Source organism: Balaenoptera musculus, chromosome 8 (assembly GCF_009873245.2).
Source record: "Balaenoptera musculus isolate JJ_BM4_2016_0621 chromosome 8, mBalMus1.pri.v3, whole genome shotgun sequence".
NCBI lineage: Eukaryota > Metazoa > Chordata > Mammalia > Artiodactyla > Balaenopteridae > Balaenoptera > Balaenoptera musculus.
In genome coordinates this window covers 58682291-58708409 of record NC_045792.1, presented here as the reverse complement: position 1 = coordinate 58708409, position 26119 = coordinate 58682291, and the positions used below count along the sequence as shown (strand labels likewise).

The following is a 26119-nucleotide window of genomic DNA, read 5'->3' as shown; positions in this document are numbered from 1 at the left end:
AAGAGCCCATATCTGACTATAGAGGTAGGTGAAGGTGGAAAAGGCTGAGCTGGTGGCACGGGGATGCCGGATGGAAAGCAGGGGAGGAAGATAAGATCAGAGTGGTGGTCACCTGTGTCTAGACAAAGAGCCAGGAGATAAGGTCTCAGGTTGGAGCCTCGGCACCCTCCAGGCCTGAATCATTATGTTACTGACATGGGGCCTGAACTCAGAGAGGAGCAGCTGCTGCTTACTTACTGGCAGAGGGAGACAGAACCCAGTCTAAAGCAGTGTTCTTCCCCTGAAACTCTTCCTCACAATTTTGAAAAGGTAGTTTTTTGCAGCTTGGAGGAAAAAAGCAGAGCAGAAAGAATGGGTGACCATGGAGATGCTGAGCAACTAAGAGAAAGACAACACTGCTGACATCCAGGGAGAGGTGAGGGTGGTTCACGTGGGTAGAATCTGAGGGGACTGCAGAGCAATCAAGTGGAGGTGCTCAGTAGACAGGTGAACATTTCGGAAGGAGGAAATCCAGACTGCGTAAAGGGATCAAGTGCAGAGAGGTGACGACAGAGAAAGTCTTCCAGCTGAGAGGTGACAGAACCCGTGGGCTGGCTCTGAGTGGTCTTCTAGCCTCTAAAGGCAGCCTCTGCCCTGGGTCACAGCTCTGTGAGGGAGCTCCTCCTGCAGCAGCCATCTGTTAAGCCTGGCTCTGTCCTAGCCCTAATACTGAATTAATTTCCTCTCCTCCCATCCCCCTCACAGTCGTCCCTGTGTCTACGTGCAGTCTCTCCCTTCCGGGCCAGACGCCCCGTTGCCTTCGGCCTTTTCTCATGGCACAGTTCTGCTTGCCTCCTTACTGCCCCCCTCTGCACAGATTCTAAGAGCTCAGTCTACGCAGAAGGTAGCATCTGCAATTGCCCTCTGTGGTCCAGAAGGATCTGACTGGCACAGAGGACGCAACTGCCACTTATTCACTCGGAACACCAGCTTTGTACTGATGTGGCTGACATCAGGCCATTTCTTGGGCAGCCAAATTTTGTTAAGGGTCCCTCTGCAGCCCTAACCCTTCCACCCCCTCTGGCACTAAGTGGCCTGTTCTCCTGCTTTACATGACTCGACCAGGGCCTGCCCTATGTCACACCACCTGAGAAAATACGGGTACTTTTGGCCAAGTGCAGCACTTGCTCTCAGGGGACAGTGGATTGGCCTGAAAAGGGAGATAATGATGGGGATGCAGTCCCTGAGGTAACTTGAAACAGTGCTCAGGGATTTCCTTATGGCATGGGGGAAGCTGACCCAACTATAGGACAGGAACATGGGATTAGTTCTGTCCAGTGAGTTGTGAGTGGAAGTAAAGGGTCCTACTTCCAGGCTGGTCAGTTAGCTGCAGATGCAAGGCCCTTCAGAGCACTCTCTCCTCTGTAAGCAAGCAGCAGTATTTCAGAGTGTGGCTGCTCTGCCAGTCAGGTCCCTGAGGACCTAGGATGAGCACGACCCCCCTCTGCTGACCTTCATGTACAGCATGAGGTAAAAATGAATCTTTGCTGTTTTAAGCCTCCAAAATTTTGGGTTGTTACAATAGCATGACCTAGTTTATCCTGACTGCTACACAGACAATGGTATTTTGAATGGAACCTTAGAAACCACTTAGTCACAATGTCTTCATTTCACAAAGGTAAACTGATCTTCAAGAGGGGAAGCGCTCACCCGAGGTCACCCAGTCAGTGAGTCGGGGAGCTGGGATCCCAACCCCTGTCTTGTCTGTCTCAGTCCGGTGACCTAAGTGCTCTTACTCAAGACACAGAGAGTATGTGCCACTAGGTGGGACCTGTCACTCTTAATCATCTCAAAGCACTTCGGCCAGTTTGCCAACGAGAGACTCCACGATGCTGGAAAGAGCACAAGACTGAGAGTCAGAAACCAAGCCTTCCAGTTCCAGTCCTGCCAGTGAACCTACTATATGACCTCGTGTCCAAGTCTTAGTTACAGTTTTGACAGTAACTCACTCTGGGACCAAAGGCAAGTCACACCACATCCCTGGGCTCCAGTCTCCCCAGGAGGAAAAGAAGTCATTTGATTTAGGTTTCAGAGATTTAAAATGTGTGCCCACAGCACAGCCTTCAGGGAGGTTACCTTGGGGGTAGGGACAGTCTGGTGGGCGGGGCACTGGGCCACCTCTCCTTCAATGAGAACAGCTCTATTTTCCTCTGACTTATTTGTTTAGACTTTGATAAGATTTCCCATCACTGGACTTGATGACTTCTCAGGTCCCTGCCAGCTCTGAGATTTGTGATTCTAGCTCTTGGATTCTGCCAAGCACTTTCTGAGATATAGTTGGGTGGCTGAGAGGAGCAGAAGGCAGCCTGTTTTTAGAAGGTTCAAAAGTCTGGTTGAGAAGATCAAGTGAAGGTGGAGATTGTTTTGGCTCAGATTCTATACAAGGCTCTCTGGAGTGTGTGTGGAGGGAAGAGGTCAGGGAATAGCTCTAGAAGGAGTGATGATGGGAAAGGATTACTTGATGAGGCTAAAGAATACATGAGGCCTGAGGAAATAGTACTTAGGCTGAGATTTATGTCTTGCTATCCTTCCTCCTATGAAAAGGAGCTGGAAGGTCCATTACCTCAAAAACTGAACTTGAAAGTCCTCAGAAGCCAGAAGTGGCCCAGGTCTCTTCCTGGTCAGGAAGAGGGACAGCTTCCTATTCTTGATGAGAGGGGGGGTTGGATTTGAATTTAAATAGACAATAATCCCCTAAGGAGAAGTGGCCCTTGGTGTGGAGCCTGACATAATTTAATGAGTGAAAGACCAAATGCAGTGTGGAGTGCCCATAGGCCTTCTCCTTTCTTTGTGACTTACCTTGGCCTCAGAAGTCCTTAAAAGCTTCATCACCTCCCCTTCTCGAGCATAATCCAAGGGTGTGTGTCCCATTTCATTCCTCTGCAGGGGATTAGCTCCTGGCAGGAGGAGAAGGAGAAATAGAGCCTCTATGAGTGATCAGTGGGCTCTCGGCCTTCCCTCAGAGGTGCCTTGTGCCTTGATTTCAGTGTAAGGAAGCCCACAGAAATATGGAGCAACAGAAACTTAAGAGATTGAAATACATGTTAAGCTACTCTGAGAGAGGAGTTCTCAGTCTTCTCTGACACAGAGGTCAGGGTACTGAGGCTCCTACATGGGCATGCACACATGTGCAGAAACACACCACCCACGCAGAGAGTTGCCACCCACACAGATATGCTATACACACACACAGGTGTGCTGTGCATACAAAAATACACACAGCCAAACATGCTAAAAAATACACCAAACACGCACATAGATTAATACACCCCAACACCAATGCATTATTCATTAAAATGCCTGCATTATCAAATTCGTTTGTACACAGATGAATATTCATTCATGAAAATCATATAAAAATCTAAAGCACAGAATATACCAAATAACAGTGAAAAGGCCCCCTTCATTCTGCTCTCTGCCTCTCCCTCTCCTTTAATGCTCTCCTTCTCTGGACACTTCCTGCCTACCAGAGTCAGCTGAGTCCTCTGGTCATCATCAGCAACCTGGCTGTGCCAGCCCTCACCGGTGCTACTTGTTGGTGAGTTTGTGCACTCAGGCAGGCATTTCCTCCAATCATTAGTTCCTATGATTTGAAGACAAAGAACTTTAAGTATAACAAAAAGAAGAGGCTTGCTGGGGGCCATGCATCTACCTTCTCTCACTTTTAAGTGCCGGCAGCTGGTGAGCCCTGAATAAAGTGTCCACTTGGTGCAAAGCCTTGTGGACAGGCAGTCATTGAGGAAAGGCTACTCTAACCCCCATGCTATCAGAATCTCCTTCCCAAAGCCTAGGTCTGAGCACCTCACTCTCCTCTTCAAAAACTGTCCATTCCATTCAATTTGCCAAATCTTGAATGAGTGGGGCCTGGGAACATGGAAGACTCAGATCTAAAAGCACTCCTCTCAAGAACTATGTGTTAAATGGAACATTAAGGTAGTGGTCAACTAGTATTCCTTGATCTTCTTTTTTGCTAGGGAAGTGTTGTCTAGAAGTAAAGAAGGGTTAAGACACAGTCCCTGCCACAAGGATATAATAAGTTGGCTGGGGACACTAAATACACAGGTAAGGCCGTGTCACCACGAGGCCTGGCTCGGGGGGACGTCCAGCCACTGTTTGTTGATGGACAGTAAAAATCAGTGTTTCTCAACCCCAGGCTGAGGAAACATTTATATCATGATATAAAATCATTCCTATTGAAACTCTCTGCTTCTTAAAGGACTATAAACTTAACCGACAATGGCAAACATTCATTAAGCATTTACAAGTGGCTGTCTGCCTGGGCTGCAGAGAAGAGGTGTGGGAGGACGAGGGGAAAGGAACAGAGAGCAGAAAGTACGATCCAGGCCAAGGAAACTTATTGTCAGTAAGAAAAATTAATACTTTTATACATGATCCTATTTTCTAACAGAAATCTGGTACAAAATATTAATATAAATAATCTTTACTACAATATAATTCATATACCATCTAAAGTATACAATTCAAAAAAATAAATATACAAGTCAGTGGTTTTAAATGCACTTACAACATCATACATCATCACCACTATCTAATTCCAGATCACTTTCATCATCCTGAAAGGAAACCCCGTCACCATTATCAGAGACACTCCTCATTCCCCTCAACCCCAGCAACCATTAGCCTACTTTCTGTTCCTGTATTTGCCTACACTTGACATTTCATATAAATGGCATCATACAACATGTGGTCTTTTCAGTCTGGCTTTTTAAATTTAGCATATTTTCAAGGTTCATCCATGTTGCAGCATGTGCCATTCACGCTACAACATGAATGTAGGAATATAGCACATACTTCTTTCTTTTATGGTTGAACAATATTCCATTCTGTGGACATACCCCATTTTGTTTACCTATTCACCAGCTGATGAACATTTGAGTTGTTCCTCCCTTTTGGCTATTATGAATATGCTGCTACGAACATCTGTGTACAAGTCTTTGTATGGACGTATGTTTTCATGTCTCGGCTATATATCTAGACGTGGTGATGATAATAAGAATAATAGCCACTGGTATTTACTATGTGCTAGGCACGGTGCTCTGTACTTTATATACGTTATATCATTAAATCCTTACAACCATCCTGAGGGGCAGGAATTAAATTCCCATGCTACAGACATGGAAACTGGGCTCAGAGGAGTGAGACAACTAGCCAAGGTCACAAAGTTGGTTATTTGTTTGGAGCAGGAGTCGAACCCTGGTCGACTACAATTCTCCACACTCCCACCAGGGCAGCCATGACACACCACTGGTGAAAAATCATTCTGTGGTTTTTTACTGCTTACAGGATAAAATACAACCTTCCTAATAAGGAGGGTGCCTGGGTTCTTCCTAACTAGCAGGCAAGTCCTCAGAGGCTCAGTTGGAGCCTCATTTTTTCTTTCAATTCTGTTGGTGCTTACTGGGCTCTGTGTACCAGGGCCCTGTATACAGGAAGATGGGGGACTGCCAAAGCCAATGAAGAGTTTTCTTTTTTACATTTCTTGACCACTCTGTAGCAACTGATACCTTGGCCACTCTCTCCTCTGAGTTCTAAAAACCACTTTTCAGGTTTTCCTCACACCCCGTGACCGTTCCTTCTCTCTTCTGCAGGCTCCTCTTCCTGTCTTTAAGATGAGGTCGGGCTTCCCTGGTGGCGTGGTGGATAAGAAGCTGCCTGCCAATGCAGGGGACATGGGTTCGATCCCTGGTCCGGGAAGATCCCACATGCTGTGGAGCAACTAAGCCCGTGCGCCACAACTACTGAGCCTGCACTCTAGAGCCCGCATGCCACAACTACTGAAGCCCGCATGCCTAGAGCCCGTGCTCCGCAACAAGAGAAGACACCGCAATGAGAAGCCCGTGCACCGCAACAAAGAGTAGCCCCCGCTCGCTACTAGAGAAAGCCCGCGCTCAGCAACGAAGCCCCAACACAGCCAAAAATTAAAAAAAAAAAAAAAAAAAAAAAGATTAGGTGCCACCTAGAGTTCGAGTCTAGGCACAATTCCAGCTCTCCAGAAGCTAACGGGGACCAGAGGTGACCATGCAACCACAACTCAGTCCAAGTGTGATCAGTGTGCCAAAGGAGGGACAGCAGGACTGTGGAGGCTCAGGAAGGAACACAGCGCTAAGGGGCTTGTTCACCTGGCCCAGTTTTCCCAGCTCAGCCCTGTTCTCTCTGGTGCTCAGCACTGAGGACTCGACGGGCAGTGGCAGACATCATCTTCCCCTTCCCCAAAGCTCCTGGACCACAGCTAGGGAGGGCCGAAAGAGAGCTACAATCATGCAGTGGAAAGGCCTCTCCTTTCTCAGGTAGCCCCAGGGGGAGCTCTGTCACTAAATATGGGCTAGAGTGGAAGGGGGATGAGGGAGAGACCTCTGGAAGGGAAAGAAGAGAAGAACAAAGAGAAAAAGACAAATGGTTAAGAGAGGAAAAAAAAATTGGGAGAGAGAAGGGGAGGGGGAGAGGAAGAGAGGTGAGAGAAGAAGATAGTGGAAGACCAGAGGGTGAGATTAGAAGCTTCAAACAAGTGCTGTCAGTGATCTATATTTGCTTACAGAATGAAAAATGTGTGCCATAAACATTGGCCACTGAGTAATTTCTAGTAGGAGTCGTGTCACTTCTCATAAAGGATGGGATGGGGATAGGTAGGGCATCTCTGCACCGGGGCCAGCCAGCACAGGGATGCCTTTTAAAGCAGGGCTGGGCCTGTCACCAGCCCAGGAGGCTCTCAGCTAGGCCCCACCCCAGCCACCCCGAGCGGGGAAGCCAGCCAGGCTCCCCAAGGTTCTGGAGCCTCAGGGCAGCACGGCTGCTCCCACTTTAGGAAGGCTGAGGCAGGGGCATCATGGATAATGTCCATCTAATATTAGTCCCCCAGCCCCTGCACCCTTGCTCTGATGCTCTGGCTTGACTAATTGCTGTAATAATTGATAGAACCTGACTTCTACAACTGATCGATTTCACCTCCACGACCAACGGCCACAAACCATTACACTCCAATAAATAACCACGTTGGGCCTCACCCGCCTGCCCTCTCCAGGGGCATCAGGATGGCCCATGCCCTGGCCTGACCTCCCCTTGCCTCCCACCCAGGGCCCCTCCGGGCCAAGCAGCTGGTCTAGAGGGTCAGGCTTCTGGGAGTAAGTCAGAGGGCTGGGCGGAGGTGGGGAGCGCTAATCGCAGGCCATCCGTCACCTCCCACTGGCTGTCTGGGGCTCAGGCCAACACCTGGAGCACCCCAGGCAGTATAGTGCAGGACCCCTCCCCTCCTCTCCCTGCTTCAGATTAGTGTGTCCCAGCTTATAATATTTGATAAACAGCAGACTGGCTTCCTGGCAGCACTGCTGCGGCTGCGCCTGCCCCCTACAGCTGTGGAAGGTCACTCATTGGGGAAATATGTTTCTGTCAGTGGTATTGAAAAAAGTTTAGTGGAGTGACAGGCCTCAATTTTTCAAATTTTATTAACTCCATCCTCTTAACCATTTGTCTTGAATTCCTTCAGATTCTGGGGGATCTGTCAATAGGGCTCGGGCCAGGAAAGTAGGATGGGGGTGGATGGTCCTGGACTGGTCCTGGCTGGTGCCAGTGACAGGCTTGGGTCTCAACACCCAGGGCAGGATAAGGCAGTGGAAATGGTATTGACGGGAGAGGAGGCCTGGCCCACGGGGGCTCAGGGAGCCTGCTGATCTTCTCTGGTACAGCACCTGCTTTAGGTTTGACATAATCATAGGCTTTCTGAGTGGAAAAAGACCTTAATGATGAGCTCTTACAATTCCTTAAGAAGAGACTCCCCTCTACTACATTCGAAACAGGTGGGTCACTCTGGCTTCCCTGAACATGCCCAGAACCCAGTCCCAAGCTCATGGTCTACCAAGGGGTTCCCGCCACTAAACTGAGGGCAGATTCTTTTCGCATGAGCCCCAACCTCTCTCTCCAACCCCACTCCCACCTTGGACTGCCTGTAAACCCTTGTTCATCTTTTAAGACTCAGTTCAGGCTTCTTCTCCAGGAAACCTTGTTTCCCTACCACCCCAGGTTTGGTACCATCCTTTGTGCTCCCACAGGCCCTTCTGCTTCTATCTTACTACATTGATCCCTGTGTTAAAACAGTCTGTCTCCATCCAAGACTGAGAACCCTCAGAAGTCAGGGACCATGGCTGATCCACTGCTATATCCTGACTACCCAGCACAGGGCCCGGCACAGAACAGGTGTTCAATGAGATTTACCAAATGAACGGACTTCTTTCCAGGTGCTGTCTTCTGAGGGCACACACAACATGGCTGTTCTTCCTGCCCCAGAAAAGCCCTTCTCACAACAAGTGTGTGACCATGTTCTTTGCTTCTGTGGGCCAAAGCCCCCAGTCTCTTTGCTGGTTCTAGACACCTCTTTGTCTGGGTGATAGATCAGGTCAGGTCAGGCCCCGACACCCTCAATGCTCTGTGGGTGGGAAGTGGGGAGGAAGTGTTGGAGAGAGAGGCCCACTTGCCCTTCCTGGGGAGAGTGCTAAAATCAGAGTGGGAGATGGGATTCAGATCTTCTCTGTGCTGACAGCAAGCCTAAGGTGGGGAGGGGAGGAGGCATTTTACTCCCTCCTCCCTTGACACCACTCTGTTCTGGCCCTCTGCTACCTCTGTGAATATCAAAGATGATGCGTTTGAGACAGCTTAAAAAAAAAACAAACAGTAACTGCCCTGTACAAATGTGTGAGGCTATATTATCAATAATATTGACATGCTCACCCACTCCCTCCCACCCCCCACAGTTCTATCAGCCATCGGGGCCTTCTAGTGATCCAGATCTACCACCGCTGCAGTTTCCATGACTCACCCCTTCCCCTAACTGCAGCTGGCTCCCTGCCCCCTAAAAGCGCACACGGCCTGGGAGCCAGTGGGGATGGGGGTCACCACTCCTGGCTGTGTGACTGGGGTCCTGCTTCATTTCTCTGGTGGTAATGACTGCTGCCCTGCCTACCTCTAGGGGTTTTGTTTGAATTGAGTAAGATAAAAAGCGTGAAAACTATTGGGGGGGAGAAAGATTGTACTGGCTGTACAATGCTCTTTGTAATAACTTTTGCATTTACTCTTCCTTTCCATTTTTACTGCTGGCTCCTTTAGCACCTTCATCCTGATTTTCACTATTTTAACAGTCTGTTTACTATTTCCAATTGGAAGTTTTTGTTGAATATAAGGGAAATCTTTCCCATGATCAGAGACATCAATGTGGAGCCATCCATTCTTTTTGGCTGCGAGCTCCCCATCAAGGAAGCGCTCCAAGAGAGACAGGACGACCACATGAGAGATGCCGTGAACCTGTCCCATCTCCACACTCACCTTCGCTCACCTCCACACTGTTGTCTGGGACACTCCTCATGCCTGGAACCCCACTCCTTGTCTCCCTGACTATCCAGACCCTACCCCTTTTTCAAGGGCCCTTCTCTGGGAAGCCTCCTCACCCTTCCAGCTCTCAATGCTCATCATCTATAGGCTCCTATTATCCTCCCACTCCTCCCTTTTTTGGGAGTCCATCTCTGTTTAATCTTCAGAGCTAGTCTGTGTGTAGCTCCTCAGGTCAGAGATGGACTGATTCTTCTGTGTGTTCCCAGAGGCTGAAGGTGAGAGAGAGGAGCCCTGTCCAAAATGTTGCAGGCAGCACGGCAGCACTGGGAATAGAGCTGAGGTTCCTGAGCTTTTCCCCTAAACCAACCACTGAGCATTCTCAACAGAATCCATACACCCGTGCACATGTGCACCTGCAGATTAGCCTCCCTGGTAACCAAGAACCTTTACTGAGTTCTTATTATGTGCCATACCCTGTGCCAACTACTTCCTCTATTTAATTCTTAATAAGAATTTGATGAAGAAAGCAGGAGAGGTATACTTTTTTTTCATTTCACAGATAACTGAGTCCAGTGGAAGAGCAAGGTGAAAGGAGACTGGCTAACATTTGCTGGGTGTTACGGCCTTTATATACAGTTATTCATCATACAAAGACTGAGAAAACAGAAGTGGGGAGAGCTGAAATAATCTGCCCACAGTCATGGGACTTATTATACTATTTTCTCTTCTGTATATGTTTGAAATTTTACATAATAAAAAAAATTTTTTTTAAAGAAGACAGGTCTGGTTTTCCACCACACAGTGCTACCTTCCAAAGGCCTGATGACTCAAAAAGAGGTAAAAATCGTCTTTCCTCTTCCCTTCCAATGTGCTCAGATGATCCAAAACCAAGATGGGGGTGGGGCGGGTCTCCAGAGGCAGGTTTGGGACAGACAGCTTTGTAGAAGGGTAAGAAATGGAACTCCTTTTCCTCCCATTCAGGGCTCCCCTGTCTGGGGTGACAGGGGAGCCCCTAAACAGGTCATTTAGAAGTCCTAGCTGGAATGTCCAGAATGTCATTTGGAAGTCCTAATTCTCTGACACACACAGTCTGGGTGGGAACCCTTGCCTTCAGGGAGGTGGATTTCTAAAATTCATGGAACAGAGCTACTGCCTCATGGCTCCATCATTAAAATTCACTGAGTACTGACTTTGGGCCAGGAGCTGGGCATGCAGTGGAATCAGACTTGTTCTTGCCCTGGGGAGAACCCAGACTGGTAGGAGACAGACAGGGACAGAAACAATGACAATATAGTGTGGTGTCAGGATGAGAAGAGGATGATGAATCCCTCCCCCCACTCCAAGGGAGCCATACACAGTGTAGCTGGGGAGATGGAAAAAAAAGTACCAGGTATAGAGCAGAAGGTGCTATAAGAACTAAGGGAAAAAAAGACTGGAGAAAGCCTGGAGAGGGGAAAGTCAGAGCTCAAGGTCATGGAGACTGAGTGGGAGAGTGTAAGCTAGAACCCAGGCCTTCCAGTCCAGGGCTCTTTCTACTTGCCTTGAGCCCTACCCCATGAGCTTTCAGTTCCAGCACTGACCAGAGGGACTAGACTACACTGGGTTTTCACCGTTCTCTTCAGTGTGTCAAACGCCTCTTTGCCTACCACTCAGACCCAACATTCTGCAAAGACCAGCTCCATTTCCCCTGCCTTGAAGCCTTCTCAGACCACTGCAGCCTACGTGGACAACTTCCTCCTTTGAAGCCCTACAGTACTTATCTGATCACACACTTTTCACCCATATGTGTCTTGTCTCCAGAAGCAGATGCATTACTAAAGGGATGCTTTGTGAAGGCCTAGAAAAGGAAATGGTGATGATCCCTAGGCATCAGGATGGGTTCACGGAAACCAAGTCATGCCAGACTAACCTCATTTCCTTTCTTCATCAGGATTACCTGTGTTTGCTTAAGCAGGTACAGTTAGGGCATATGTAGACTTCTTCAGACATACGCTGGGGTGTCTCGGGACAACTCTGAGGACACAATGGAGAAATGTGTGCTCCATGTCGCTACAGTGTGGAGGGTTAGTCAGTGATTGGTGGACTAACCAGACCCAAGCGGCAGGGTGGAGTGACTGACAGATCAGAGGTGAAGAAAAAAGAAGTTTCCAATGGCAGCAAAAAGGCTTGGTCCTGGTTCAGCATGTTGACCCCTGACATGGGGATGGCCTGTTCATCATATCTACGGATGTCAGATTAGGGTGGGAAGAGTACCAAATACATGTGTGGAAGATGGACATTAAGAGCTGAAACACATGAGATGAAAATTAATGGAGATAAATGGGAAGTCATGGGTTTTGGATGAGAGACAAAATGGAGATTGTTCTGGGAGGAGTGATCAAGATAAGAAAGGGTTTAGAAGCCATGTGAGAAACACGGTTTAAGGAATTGGAGGTTTAGGCTGGAGGAAAGATAGCTCAGGAGAACACTCCTTAATTTTCAGGTATTTGAAGGGCCATCATGTGGAACAGGAATTAGATTTATTCTACATGAACCCAACAGTAAAATTAAGACCCTTGGAAGCAGATTTTGGCTCAATATTAGAAAATTCTAACCATCAGAAAATCCAAAGATAGAATGTGAGCAGCCTCAGGAACAAATGAGTTCCCCAGCACTGGAAGTGTTCAAGCTCTGAATGGGTAATAATGTGGTAGGTCTACTACCTATACATCAGTTTACAGAGGTTTTTTTTTTTTCAAGATTGTTAATTTGTGTTTATTCATTCATTCAGAGATACCTTTGGAGAGCCTTCTATGTATCTGGCACCATGCCAGGTGCCAGGCACAGAAAAGTGAATAAGAAGACACTGTCCTTGCTCTCAGGGAGCTCCTGATCCTGCTGAAAGCAGATGGACGAGTTTATTTCAATTTATTTATTTCAATAGTATCTTATGCCTTGATTACAGGCCTCAGGACAGGGAAGGCTGACTTCAGCCTAAATCAAAGAGTTCCTATGGAAATTCAAACACACGTTTGGTTACTAAAGGTCATAGTTTAATCAAGGCCAAATCACTTGTGTAAACCAACTACTGGCTGTGGGAACATAAGTGTACACTGAAGCACAATTTGTGAATTTCTGTGCATGGTATTTTGCTCTTACAGTCCAAATTGGTCTTTGGCTGGAACTTGTTTATGTATCTACAGATTGTCTCACAAGTGGCTGTGGTGTCAGGGCAAAGTGATTTAGCCAGCGGGGCTACCCAACTCTCCATTTCTTACCCACCCTATGGGGACTGCTTCAGCACAGACATAAACATGCTCCTGCTGTTACCTTATTGCACTCATCACATGGGGAGGCTAGAAGGCTTGATTCAGGGATATGATTGGATTTTAAATCCCAGTCTCCCAGGATTTTAATTACTGGTCTGGGGCAGCAGGGCTAGGCACTGGCTGCCTTTGGATGGAGGAGGTCGATACGCCACTCCACAACATATTGAGCCACAATGCCTGCAGACTCTATTTCTCTATTTAATCATCTTTTGCAAAATTTACAGTGGAACAGGAGGGATCAATACTGAATTTATCACATTCTCTTGTAAATATGAGCCAGGAAAGAGTTCCAGGCAGTTTGTTACTGAATGGGAGGGAACACGTCTGTGTATAGCTGGGCATTAGGAAATGAGACAAAATCCATACTTCTTGGCATAAGCTACAGATGCTCAGCCAGTCTCTAAAAGCCTGAAGACAAGTTCAATGGGAAGAACACTGATTCATTCACTCATGTGATCAACCAACCAACATTCCAGAGCACCTATTTTATGCTGAACCCTGTATAGGCTCCAGGAACACAACTGGAGCTCTGCTCTTGAGATCATAGTCACAGATACCACAGTGGCTCTGCCACTTACTAGTGGTGGAACTTGGGCAAGTTACTTAACAGCCTAATGCCTTTGAGTATGCATATGGAAAATGTAGGTAATAAGAGTATTAAACTTGCAAAGATATTTTAAGTACTGAAAGAGAGAAAAGCCTTAGTCTAGAGCTTGGTACAAAGTAAGAACTCAATAAATGACAGCTATTGTTATTTTTACTACAATTACCATCACTAAGCATTCCTTCCTATAATATTTCTCACTAATGGTATATGTGTAGAGATGGAGGTGTTGAGGAGGGAGCCAGCCACCCCAACTCTTTAGCTGATGGAAGGGAGACTGAGTGGCCTTCCACAGGTTAGAGACCTACTCAGGGCTACTGGCAGCAGAATCAGAGGAACAGAAGGAAAAGGATATATGAGGAGACACATGCTAAGCTGTTTTTTCAAACTTCAGTTGTAATCTTTAAAACAATAAAACAGCTTCCTAGGGAATTCCCTGGTGGTCCAGCAGTAGGGGCTCCACGCTTCCAATGCAGGGGGCAGGGGTTCAATCCCTGGTTGGGGAACTAAGACCCCACATGCCACGTGGCTCGGCCAAAAATAAGCTTCCTAAAATTGCTGTGGGGTAACAGAGTGAGAAGTGATTCACTTCAGGTAGGCAAACCAGGAAAAGTGACAAGAAGAGCCATAAATGAGTTGGCTCTTGAAGGCTAAGTAGGGGTTTGATAGGTGGTGAAGTGGGGAAAGGGAATCCCAGGCACAGAAAAGTGAATGAGCAAAGGTTTGGAGGCAGGAAAGACTCCATGCTAGGGAATGAGTAGTTGAGTGGACCTATGGCAGAGACAGTTCCTGTGTCCCCAGGCCCACCTGGCTGCAGGCATGCCCCTGGTAAGCCTATCAAGCTCTGGTCCCAATCCTGAAGCAAACAACTGTCCCCTGCCCCTCTTGGAGATAGGGTGGTAGAAGATTCCTGGTGGGCTGCAGAGAGACTTGCAGGCTGGGTTAGGCATGTGAGCTTAACTCACAAGCATTAGCCATTACTGAAGGTTTCAAAACAGGGGAGTGGTAGGGTTTTGCAGGGTAAAGGTTTGGAAAGGAGCCTAGAGGTAGGGAGACCAACAAGTAGTCTCTTACAATAGTCCAGGTGAGAGTGATGAAGTTTGAACTAGGATAGTGGGGACAGAGGAGAGAGGATAAACTTGAGAGAAAACTCTAAGAAAGATGAGTTCGGTGGAAAGTGAGGGTGAAGTCATCAGACACTTATAAACACTTTCTTGTTTGGGTGACCAGTAATGATGATGCCATTCACCAACTAGGGAATACAGAAGAAAGTATGAGGAGGGCTGGGTTTGGATACATTGAGCATGAGATGTTTACAGAATATGAAGCATCAGCAGAGCTACTAGAGACATGAAAATGCCTGATGTGTTCTAAGGAAGGCAAATATGCAGGCTGGTCTGGTTAGAAAAGAGGTGATACAAAAGCATGGAAATGAACGTTCAAACGTATGGAATATTTCACATACAGAGTTAGGTGAGGAAAAGGGCAAAAGCAAAAACTCCTGCCAAAGATTTCTGTTCAAGGCAAACCTAAGGTAGGGGTTTTCTAGATGAGGAATAATGCTCTGAATAGCATGTGACGTATGCGTTGGAAGTATGGGGATCCTTAGTTCATTTTCATTTGGGGCAAGTTTCCTGTATGTTGTGGGCTTTCAGTAGACCAGCCCCTGTGCTCCCTACAATCCAGCACAGACTATGCTCAGAAGCGGCAGCAGGCTCTGTGACCAGAAAGCAGCTGGGAGTAATTGTCAGTAAGGAGGGAGAGACTCTGGATAAAGCAGAGTTCAAAGTGGACTATAATAAGAGCCTGGGTCCCCGGGCTTCAGCACCCCTCCTCCCCTTCCTGCAAATGACAGCTGAGACCAAGGCAGCCAAGCCTGGGGTCTGGGCTGAATTTAGCAGTCATAATTATACTGCTGACGTCTGGGGCAGAGCCACAGTCTCTGCAGAAGACAGCAGCTTTTGTTCATGCACTAAAAACACACCATCTTCAAACATGCTAATCGCATGTCTGCTTCCATCTAACAACACTGAAGGAGGCTGAGGAAAGGGCACACAATGCCCACACATCTGGCTAATTCAGTTATGAGGCCAATCAATCTTGATGGGTTGTCTATAAAATACCAACCACCCCAAAGGACTGAGCTGACCAGATGTTTAAGCTTCTGTTGACCAATCCCAGCCTAAAGTCCATAGCAGGGAAGAGGGGGTTATCAAGAGATGGCTTATGCTTCCACTCACATGTCTATTCCCAAAGCTAAGTAAAGCCTTCTGCTTGAATGAGAAGTACCAGCACGTCAGAGTGGTGGCTGAGCCAGGCTAACTGGAATGAAATACACTCAAATACACAGACTTCCACTCTGACCTTAAGGAAGACAGGAGGCCTTATTTACAATTGGCTTTGAGAACAGCTACAGAAACAGAAACCGATGAAATAGTTTTGCTAACTGCACTTCCCAGAATGGAGAGAATCAGGAATACAGAGGCAAGTATCTTTAACTATGATATTAAATGCCACAGGCTGCAGTTCTGGGCACAGGAACTGTTCACCACTGATGTCTGCTTTTCAACCCCCCATCAAGGTTGAAAGGAATTACTCATCTCCCTCATAAAACTGTTGCCAAAAAAACCAACAACAAACAAACAAACAAAAAACCAGGAGCCACTGCCAAACGGACTCTTCCAGTTAATACTCCTTCCTTCATGCTCAACCACAGTCACCAGGCAATAGTCACTGAAAGTATAAGTGGAAGGGTAGTGGGGAGATTAGGAAAAGGAGAAGACAGGGAATAGATTTGAAATCTATACCAAGAGGACCATTTTCGACCCAGAGCTTCTTGCTGGTGCTAATGATTCCACTGTTTCTCAAAAGTGCTTTTCCCTAATTAATTCTAAGGACTTTACCAAGTCTGTCTCAGAGTTGAAGCTTCATGACAAACCAGATAGATGAACTTGGGTAAAGGAAACTTCCAACTTTTTAGAAAGTGGTGAGAGAGAAGCACATTAAAAATGAGGGTTTATTGTGATAGCCCATGCCCAGAACAGTACCTGGCACTCAGTAGGAATTTAATAAATATTTGCTGACTGAATAATTATGCCCTAGTTATGATGCAACTGAGCTATGTTCCTTCAGTGTGTTTGTCAGGAGAGGCCTCCCGTAGTCCCTGGTAATAATGCTGAACAAAATCACTCACAGAGATCCGGGGCATCTTCTCTCAGCCTGAACGAGACGGGATGAAGTGGTATTGGGAGGTAAGGGTATGGACCTCATTACCACCCACACCCAGAAACCTCTTCTTCCTCTGCCCATGGCTGTAGTAACCAATGCTGCTTACCAATCCTGCCTCCTTTGGATTCTTTTCTACCTTGATTTATATGATACACAATACCTAAACCTTTGTCTCCTTTGCAGGTTCCTGTTCATTCTTCTATCCCAAGTCAGGGGTGACACCCAAGGCTGAGTCCTCAGCCCCTGTCCCTTTCTCTCTGTATCCATTCTCCTTTAAAAAAAAATAGTTCCAACTTGCACAAACTATCCCAGTGGTTCTCAGTCCTGGCTGTACATTTAGGACTGTATGAGAAGTATTAAAACCGTATCAATCCAAAATGGGAGAAAATATCTGCAATATATATCACAGATAAATAGTTAATATTCTTAACATACAAAGAACTTTTAAAAATCAAGAGGAAAACAAAGACCAAAAGTCCTAGAGAAAAATGGGCAAAAGACATGAATAGGCAATTGACAAAAGGAGATAAAATGGCTCTTAAACATTTGAAATGATGCCCGCTTCAGTCATAATAAGAGAATCAAACTAAAACTATACCAAAATACTGTATCTCACCTATTAGATTGGCAAAAATTCAAAAGCTTGGCAATATACGATGTTGACAAGGCTGTGAGAAAACAGCCACTTTCATACGTTACTAGTGCGAATGCAAAATGGCACAACTTCTATGGAGGAGAAATTTGCAATATTAACCAAGGGCATACATTTATCCTTTGACCCAGCAATACCACTTCTAGAACTTTACTGTAGAGACGCACCTCCCACAATCCCCAAATGTACGTGCAAGGGGTTATTCACATAGCATTATTTGTAATTGTAAAATAATGGAAATCAAGCATAGGATATATAGCACATACACACAATGGGTTACTATGCAGCTGTAAAAAATAAGGAAGATTTCTGTGAAATGATATCGAGTGAATTTTAGGAAATATGGTTAAGTAAAAAAAGCAAACTTCAGAAGAGCATATATAGTATGCTTTTATGTAGGAAAAAGGAGAAATAAGAAAACACACATATATTTGCTTATACGAAGAAATACAGGAAGAATAAACCAGAAATCAAAACTGGTTATCGGGCTTCCCTGGTGCCACAGTGGTTGAGAATCTGCCTGCCAATGCAGGGGACACGGGTTCGAGCCCTGGTCTGGGAAGATCCCACATGCCGCGGAGCGACTAGGCCCGTGAGCCACAATTGCTGAGCTTGCGCGTCTGGAGCCTGTGCTCCGCAACAAGAGAGGCCGCGATAGTGAGAGGCCCGCGCACCGCGATGAAGAGTGGCCCCCGCTTGCCACAACTAGAGAAAGCCCTCGCACAGAAACGAAGACCCAACACAGCCATAAATAAATAAATAAATAAATAAATAAAATTAAAACAAAAACTGGTTATCTACAAGGGGTCAGGGCTTACTAAGGAGAGCAGAAAAGGGTTGAAAGGGACACAGGAGGGAGTTTTACTTCTCTGAGTATACCTTTTTGTACAGTTTTTAGAAAAACGTTAATGTTCTACATATTCAAACAACAAAATTAAAATAAGGAGAGGTAGAGGAGAAAAACCCTAAAACTGAAAGAATATTGAAAAAATTAACCCAACTGTATTTCAAACGAACAACATAAACACCCTGAAGGGAAAAACACCCACCTAAGTAACTGAGGAACCAGTATTTGACTATATACCCTTAGCCTTGGATGGAGTAGCTGGGAGAACTGTAAACAAATTCTGACCTGAACTCTTTTAGTAGTTTGTTTCCTATAGTAGTTTAGCTGAAGTAGGTCTGAAGATTTTTTTAGATGTATTATAGGATTAAGTAAATGAGTACATGTATCAGTGCCGTTTGGAGCTGGAATTCTCACTACAGAAGAAGGGGCATAGAAATATGAAATGTGTGAAGACAAGGAAGAACGCTGTAACAATGGACTGGAATGGGAGGTATCAGTGTTCTCAGGACCTCTAAAATAGGTATGTGCATATGCATATATGTGTGTATATGTATATGCATGTGCGTAGTAAGCACACCTATTACTCATGTTTCAGTCTCTAATACAACTGCCCACTAAAACGTTGTAGGGCTTTCAGAGAAATGGCTGATTCCAGGGCAATGGCAAGGTGGATCCAAGGTAAGACTGAAACATCTTGCTATGCCAGAAAATACGGAAATTAAAAAAAAAGAAGATGGGGGTATGGCACCCTGGCCAAATCTGAGACAATTTTAACACCAACGTAACAACTAAGGTCAGGAATTAATTCTAGAACATTAAAGCAATAGTATCCACAAGCACATTTTGACAATAAAGAGATAAATGGGAGAAAAGGGGTTCTTGTTGACCACAGAATGCCAGGTGCTGACTGGTCAACTGTGGAGTGAGCACTGGAGTTGGGAAAGATATAAAATATTCATTTTGCAACCATCATATAAAGATTTATTCAGGAAAGAACCATCAGTGGATGCTAAGTCTAGGGGGGAAATTTTGATGAAAAGGATAGTTGCATGGCCTTCAAAATGTCTCCCCACAGACTTTACTAATTCCAAGGGAAAAACTAATAATGATACGATGGAGAAACTGGACAATACTTGGGTTAGAGATGGGCTGGGAGTAAGACTTTTCACTGAAAACCCTTTTGAATCTTGTACTGTGTACAAGTTAACTATTCAAAAGTATTAACTATTCAAAAACAGAAAGAAAAATAAAACATTTATAAAATATCTCTGATAGTGTGGTAGGTAAAATAATGGCCCCCAATGATGTCCATGTTCTAATCCCTGGAACCTGTGAATATATAAAGTTAACTTGGCAACGGGGAATTAAGGTTTCTCATCAGTGACTTTGAGATGGAAAGATTATCCTGGATTATCCAGGTGGGCCCAATGTAATCACAAGGGTCCTTTACAAGTAAAAGAGGGAGGCAGAAGAGTCAGTGTCAGCGTGATGAAATGTGAGAAAGACCTGAGGGACTGTTGCTGGCTTGAGGATGGAAGGGGACTGAGACAAGGAATGTGGGCTGCCTCAAGAAGCTGGAAAAGGCAAGAAAACAGATTCTGAGTCTCCAAAAAGGAACGCAACTCTGCTGACACCTTGATTTTTGTCCAGTGAGATTCATTTCAGACTTATCTCCAGAACTATAAGATAATAAATTTGGGTTGTTTTAAGCTGCTAAATTTGTGATAATCTGTTTACAGCAGCAATAAGGAGGATACATAGGAAAAGCTACAGTGGTTGCCTCTGAGGAGGAAGACCAGGCATGCGGAAGGCAGACTTCTTTTTCACTATACATCCTCTGGTACTTCTTGAAATTTTTATTTTTTACCTTTTTTTGAAGTAAAAATCACTACAGTTGCTAAACAAGCCAACAATGGACAATCACTTCAGGGGCTCTCTACTGACTTCAATGTTGAGTACAAGTCCTCTGGCTCACCGCCAAGGCCCTCCACACTCAGGCCTCCCTACCCACCATCCGCTAGGTGGCCAGTTTCTTCCAGGTCTTGAACATGCAAGGCTCATCTCTGCTCCTCCCACACCTGAAAAGCTCCCCCCCCCCCCCCCCCCCCCCCCGCTGGTTTGAATTCTGCCTGTCCTTCAGGATATGCCTCCAGGCACCCTCCTCCATGAAGCTTTCCACAATGCCAACACTGATCTTTCCCCACCTCACCTCATTCATTATACTTACTGTTTTTTCTGACCTTTGCTTACATTTAATTTAGTCCTGTTACCTACTGTCATGGTGTTTTCAGTGTGCTTTGTGTCTGGGCCTTTTCACCAAACCAGAACTCTACAGGGTGTAGTCTGAAGGAAGGGCCTGTATCTTTTTTTTCTATTCCTGTAATGCCTAGTGCCCATTTATAAATGAACTTAGCAAACATTCAGTGAGCATCTACATGTGCTAAGGATAGTGCAAGGTGCTGGGGATGTAAGCCCTGCAGATCCAGACCCTACCTTGTGTAATGAAGGCGAGATCTATTAATCAGATAACTGAATAGCTACATGCTGTGGTAAGTGAGATAAAGAAATTATACAGGCTGCTTTAAGAGCAGAGGAACCTAGAAGAGGGATGCCAGTGGTCAGCTGCAGGAAAATAATTAATAGTTGCTGAATAAATATGAATACTTAGATCTGCAATTAGATAAATCAAAGAGCAATTATTCATCAGAATCACAAAATTTGAAAATGGAAGGGAGCTTTGAGATCGCCAACTAATAAATAACCAACTTAGACCAACTAATTTTATAGATGGGGAAAATGAGGCCCAGTGAGGGGAAAGGGACTTATTCAAGGGCCCACCACAAGGTCAAGTTAGTGCAGGTCACCGGACACCCAGTCAGCACTTCCCACTGCACAGGGTTCATTACTTCAAAGGGAGTTTCTGAAGGATTCCTGAAGTGCCAGGCTCCTTTCTTCTGCTACACTTAAAAGAATTCATTTCCAAAATGATGTTCAGGAAGGAGTCTGTGGGATCAACCTACAGAGAGCACCTCTGCTGTGTTCTCCCTGGGACACTTCGAGGCCTCTGTGTAGAGGAAGAGAGCACGTGAATACTAGAAGCAAACTCCTTTTGGGAAGGGAACCTCGGTTCTGACCCATCTGACCCTGGACGGGCCTCTGTTGCTATTTTGCAGGCTCTGACCTTCAGACTGATGTTTCCCTTCTTAAAACACAGTGCTGCCCTTTCTCTGTGCATTCTGCCCAAGAGCACATTCACTGGAGGGGCACGAGCGGGCTGGCAAAGGGCAGTTGGCCCTGCCTTGGGAAATCGGAATCCTACTCGGATGTTTCCAGGCCCAGTGCAGGTGGAGGAAAGCATAGAACGCAGAACAGACCTGGCCCAACTGATGCTGACCTCTCCCTCACCCAAGGGAGCCTTGGCCTCCAGCTGCCACTGTTGGCGGTGATGAGCTCATGCCGGATACCAGCCAGGCTCATCTGAGGACTGCTTGGAGCCGATTAAAGCCTTGATGAAATGCGGGTGCCTGGATGGCAGGTGGCTCTGGAAAGCTTGGGGCTCTGGTGCCCAGGCGCTCTCATCTCTAACTCAACTATGCAGTGAGTCCTCTATGTCCATAGGATCTGGGATACAGAAACACCTTTCCCTGGGGACAGCAAGGACAGTTCATCATTCTGCACTGACTAGGCCAAGGGCAGAGGACAGGCCTCAGGGTCACTGAGGGCCCCTTTTAGCCCTGACCTACCATATGAACTGCAGTAACACCACAGAATTCCTCCATTCCCCAAAATGCCCCTGACTGGACTGCTGGGTCCTTCTGGATGACTAATGGCCATCACTCTCCACAGGCTTTTCTCAAGTCAAGTGACAGGCTAACATCTACACTTCAGGTCTCCATGTATATGCTATTTGCTCAGGGAAGACCTCCCTCACCTTCTTCAGACTAGATTAGGTCTCCATTACGCTCTCCTAATACCCTCTACTTTTCATTAATACTACTTCTCTCAGTGGTAATTACCTAATAATTTTGTGATTATTTGCTTAATGTCTATACTCTGCCAGACTTAAAGCTTCATAAGAATGGGGAGTGCAGGAATTCCCTGGCAGTCCAGTGGTTAGGATTCCACGCTTTCACTGCCGAGGGCACAGGTTCAATCCCTGGTCAGGGAACTAAGATCTCGCAAGCCGCATGGAGCGGCCAAAAAAAAAGAAAGAAAAAAAAAAAAATGGAGAGTGCTATACTTGTTAAGGTAATAACTGGAAATCAATAAAAAGACCAGTATGGGCAAGAGAAAGTTTTACAGGTAAGTTTTTAATAGTATTCTTTAAAAAGAAACTTTTATATACAACAGAGGGGCCCCTCCTATACACCACATTAGCTATGGGACCAACTGGCTTTACAGCCTGCAACCAGTTACCCATCCAAGCCAATCTTTTCTGGTTTTGAGTGGCATGGAGGATTTTCTTTCTTTTTGTTTAAAATAGCGTTATATACTATAAAGCTCACCTATTTAAAGTATACAATTTAATGGGGTTTTTTTAAAAGTATATATTTACAGAGTTGTGCAACCATCACCATAATCTGATTTTAGAATACCTTCATCATCCCCAAAAGAAACCTTGCACCCATCAGAAATCACTCCCCAACGCTCCCACAGAAAACTGCTGGCATGGAGGGTTTTTAGCTCTGTGTCCAAACAACCAGAAGAAAACTTCAGCATCCAATCATCTGACATGATTTCTTCATCATACAGATGAAAAAAGTGATGCCACAGAGGGGCTGTGATCTGCCAGAGGCCCTACAAGGGTGAGATGGTGGCAGAGCTGGGGCAGATCATGGTCCCCAGTGCCTGCATCCTAATGGCATTGCTTTGATCTCTCTGCCATGCAGTGTGTCTGTCTATCCCAAACTGTTTACCCCACTGGACTTTAAGCTACCTGAGGGCAGAGGCTATGTTCTGCTCATTTGTCTTCCCCTCTTGCCCAGGAGTACCATTAGAGCATTGATGCTTAAAGTGTAGTCCACATACTTGTGCTGGTCTGCGAACTTTGTTACCAGTCATCGGTGAGACAAGCACAGTAAGTGAGAGTAAGTGTCTGGAAACTTTTATAGCAACTTAAGAGTAATTTTGCCTGTTGAACCTAATGACGAATTTGGGCCTGTATTTTATATGCTTTTTCAAAATATATTTTTTCTAATAATTTGTTTTCATCATATTTTACAAAAAAGAAAACCTGCAGAAGACAGGTTTTTCAGGTAGTTTGAGAAGCACTGCCTTAAAGCAACCCCTTCCCCACTCTCTTCTGCTTCTCCTTTTCCCTGTTTCCTTGAATCTCTTGCACTGGCTCCTCTTCTCATGCTCACACCTGAAATGTAGGTTCTCTCAGTTGTGTCCTTGGGCCTCTTTAGCTCTACAACTTTCCATGGACAACTCAGACTAAGCCAGCTTCCACCACCTCCAAGAGACTGACAACTCTCGAATCTTCACGCCCAACTTACAGTCCTTTCTCTCCTGAGCTTCAGACTCATTGTCCAACTGCCTGCTACACATCTCTACAAGAGTGTCCCACAGGTTCCCCGGCTGGTCAACAGCTACTTATTAGTCACCTACTATATGACAGCTGTGAGGTTTTTTCCTAGGAGCCGTGAATACGGCAGTGAAATAGAGAGACAAAGTCTCTGTGATTACAAGGCTTACATCCTAGCGGCGGGGAGAGAGAGATGATAAACATGCAAACAAACATGATCATTTTAGGGACTGATAAGTACCATGAAGAAGATAAAATAAGGTAATATGACAGAAAGTGACTGGGGGGCTTCCCTGGTGGTGCAGTGGTTAAGAATCCTCCTGCCAATGCAGGGGACACGGGTTCGAGCCCTGGTCCAGGAAGATCCCACATGCTGCGGAGCAACTAAGCCCGTGCGCCACAACTACTGAGCCTACGTTCCACAACAACTGAAGCCTGGGCGCCTAGAGCCCGTGCTCCGCAACAAGAGAAGCCACCGCAATGAGAAGCCCGCGCACCACAACGAAGAGTAGCCCCCGCTCGCTGCAACTAGAGAAAGCTCGCGCACAGCAACAAAGACCCAACGCAGCCAAAAATAAAATAAATTAATTAAAAAAAAAAGTGACCGGGGGAGCTATTTTACTAGGGTGGCCAGGGAAGGCCTCTCTGAGAAAGGGACATTTGAGTTGATACCTGAATTCCCAAGGGGGAGAGTGTTCCCATCACTGGGAGAGGTTGGTACAGAGGCCCCGAGATGGAAAGGAGCTCAGTGTGCCTGAGGGGCGAAAGAAGGTCAGTGTCACTGGGGAACAGTGAACAAGCGGGGTGAGGGAGTGGCTAGAGATGAGGTCACAGAGACAGGCAGGGTCTAGATAACATAGAGCCTTGTAGGCTCTGGTAATGGATTTGGATTTCATTTTGGTTTCACTGGTATGCCAACAGATGATTTTAAATAGCAGAAAGACAGGGTTTATGTTTTAAAAAGATCCTCCTGGCAGTTATGTGGAGGATGGATTCATGGAGACACAAGTGGAAATGGTGAGACTAGCCAGGAAGCTGTGGCGATCATCCAGGAGAACTGCATCGTGGTCCTGAACTGGGACTAGAGTTTGACTAGAGGCAAAAAAGGAATGGTTCAAGATGTACTTTAGAGGTACAGCTGACAGGACTTACTGAAGGACTTGACAGGCAGTGTAAGGGAGAAAGAGAATTCAAGGATAACTCTAAGATTTGTGGCCCGAAAACTAGGTAAATGATAGTTATCATTTATTGAGATGGAGAAGACTTGGGGGATACCAATTTTGGGAGAAAAACAGAAGTATATTTTGGCCATGATGACACTGAGACTGAGGAAAGAACTGGAGCCGGGGAAGTGAATTAAGTGGTTAGCTATCATTTCTTTTTGAGGACTTTTAACCATGAAGGGATGCAGAGAAATGAGGTGGCAGCTGGTGGTAGATATGGGGGTCAAGGGAAGTTTTTAGTTTGCTTTGTTGTTTAAGATGGGTGACATTAAGGCATGTTTTTATGCCAATGGGAATGGGCCAGCAGAGAGGAGAAAAAGGATAACGTAGGAAAGACAGGGGAACACCGGAGGAGCAAAGTAATTTGAGAAAGAGAGAGGAAATAGGAGCCTGAGACCAAAAGCAGAGGTGATCTTAGGAACTTCTTCCATTGCAGAGAAGGAAGGCAGCATACAGGAGTATAGGTGCAGGTAGGCTGGTGGAAGTGGTGGTGGGAAGATAAGGTAGTTTCCTTATGACTGCAATTTATTTTCTCTATGAAGTGTGAAGTGAGATCATTAGTTTGGGAGTTGGGGAAGGAGAGTGCTAGAGGTTTGAGGAGAAAGAAGGTATATAAAAGTGGTCGTGATCCAGAACAAGACTGTGATTTTACTCAAGAAGTGTAGCGGGGTGGTGGCAGTATTGAGTGTCTGAAATTCACGGACATAAGTGTAAAGTGAGTCAAGTTAGCATGGTTGTGTGATATTTTTTTCTCCAGCAATATTCAGCTCTTCAGATACAGACATGAAGTAAAAAGAAATTGGGTTTAACTAGGGCTACTGTTTCATCAGGTGATTACAAAGAAGGGAGAGAGAAGCCAAGGGAATAGTTAGAACGCTGGACCATGGAATCTAAAAGTGGGAAGGAGGGAGGAAGAAAATATTCAAAGCAGAACTGGTCATTCCTCTGCACATCCAATCCACCCATACCTCCTTCCAGTATTCCTTACCTCAGTACAAGCACATACCCTCTACTCGGCCATCCAGTCCAGAATCTGGACCTGATCTTGACTACTCCTTCTTTCTCACCATCTGATCCTAATGATTCTACTCCTAAATCTTTCTGGGATCAATTTTTCTCTCCTTTCCCACTGCAACTGCCTTGCTGTAGGTCTCACCTAGACAATTAAAATAGCTTTCAAATGAAATATTTTCCCTTTCTCCAATCATGCCCCTCCTAATATATTTTTCCCCTATTTTCTTTAATCTTTCTTTCAAGTATAACATATATACAAGAAAAGTACAAAAAAGGCATAAGGATACAGCTCAAAGAATTTTCACAAGGTGGATGCATAACCAGCACCTAGATAAAGAAGC

The 26119-nt window shown here is 45.7% G+C and overlaps 1 protein-coding gene across 1 annotated transcript in view; it reads right to left on the bottom strand.

Moving 5' to 3' along the window:
* The window catches only part of CLPB (caseinolytic mitochondrial matrix peptidase chaperone subunit B), a 146616-nt gene that overhangs the window by 37423 nt on the left and 83074 nt on the right, over positions 1–26119 (bottom strand). Inside the window, exon 6 of the mRNA XM_036861854.1 lies at positions 2839–2936. Coding sequence (XP_036717749.1) covers positions 2839–2936 — 98 coding nt within the window. The remainder of the gene's footprint in view (positions 1–2838; positions 2937–26119) is intronic.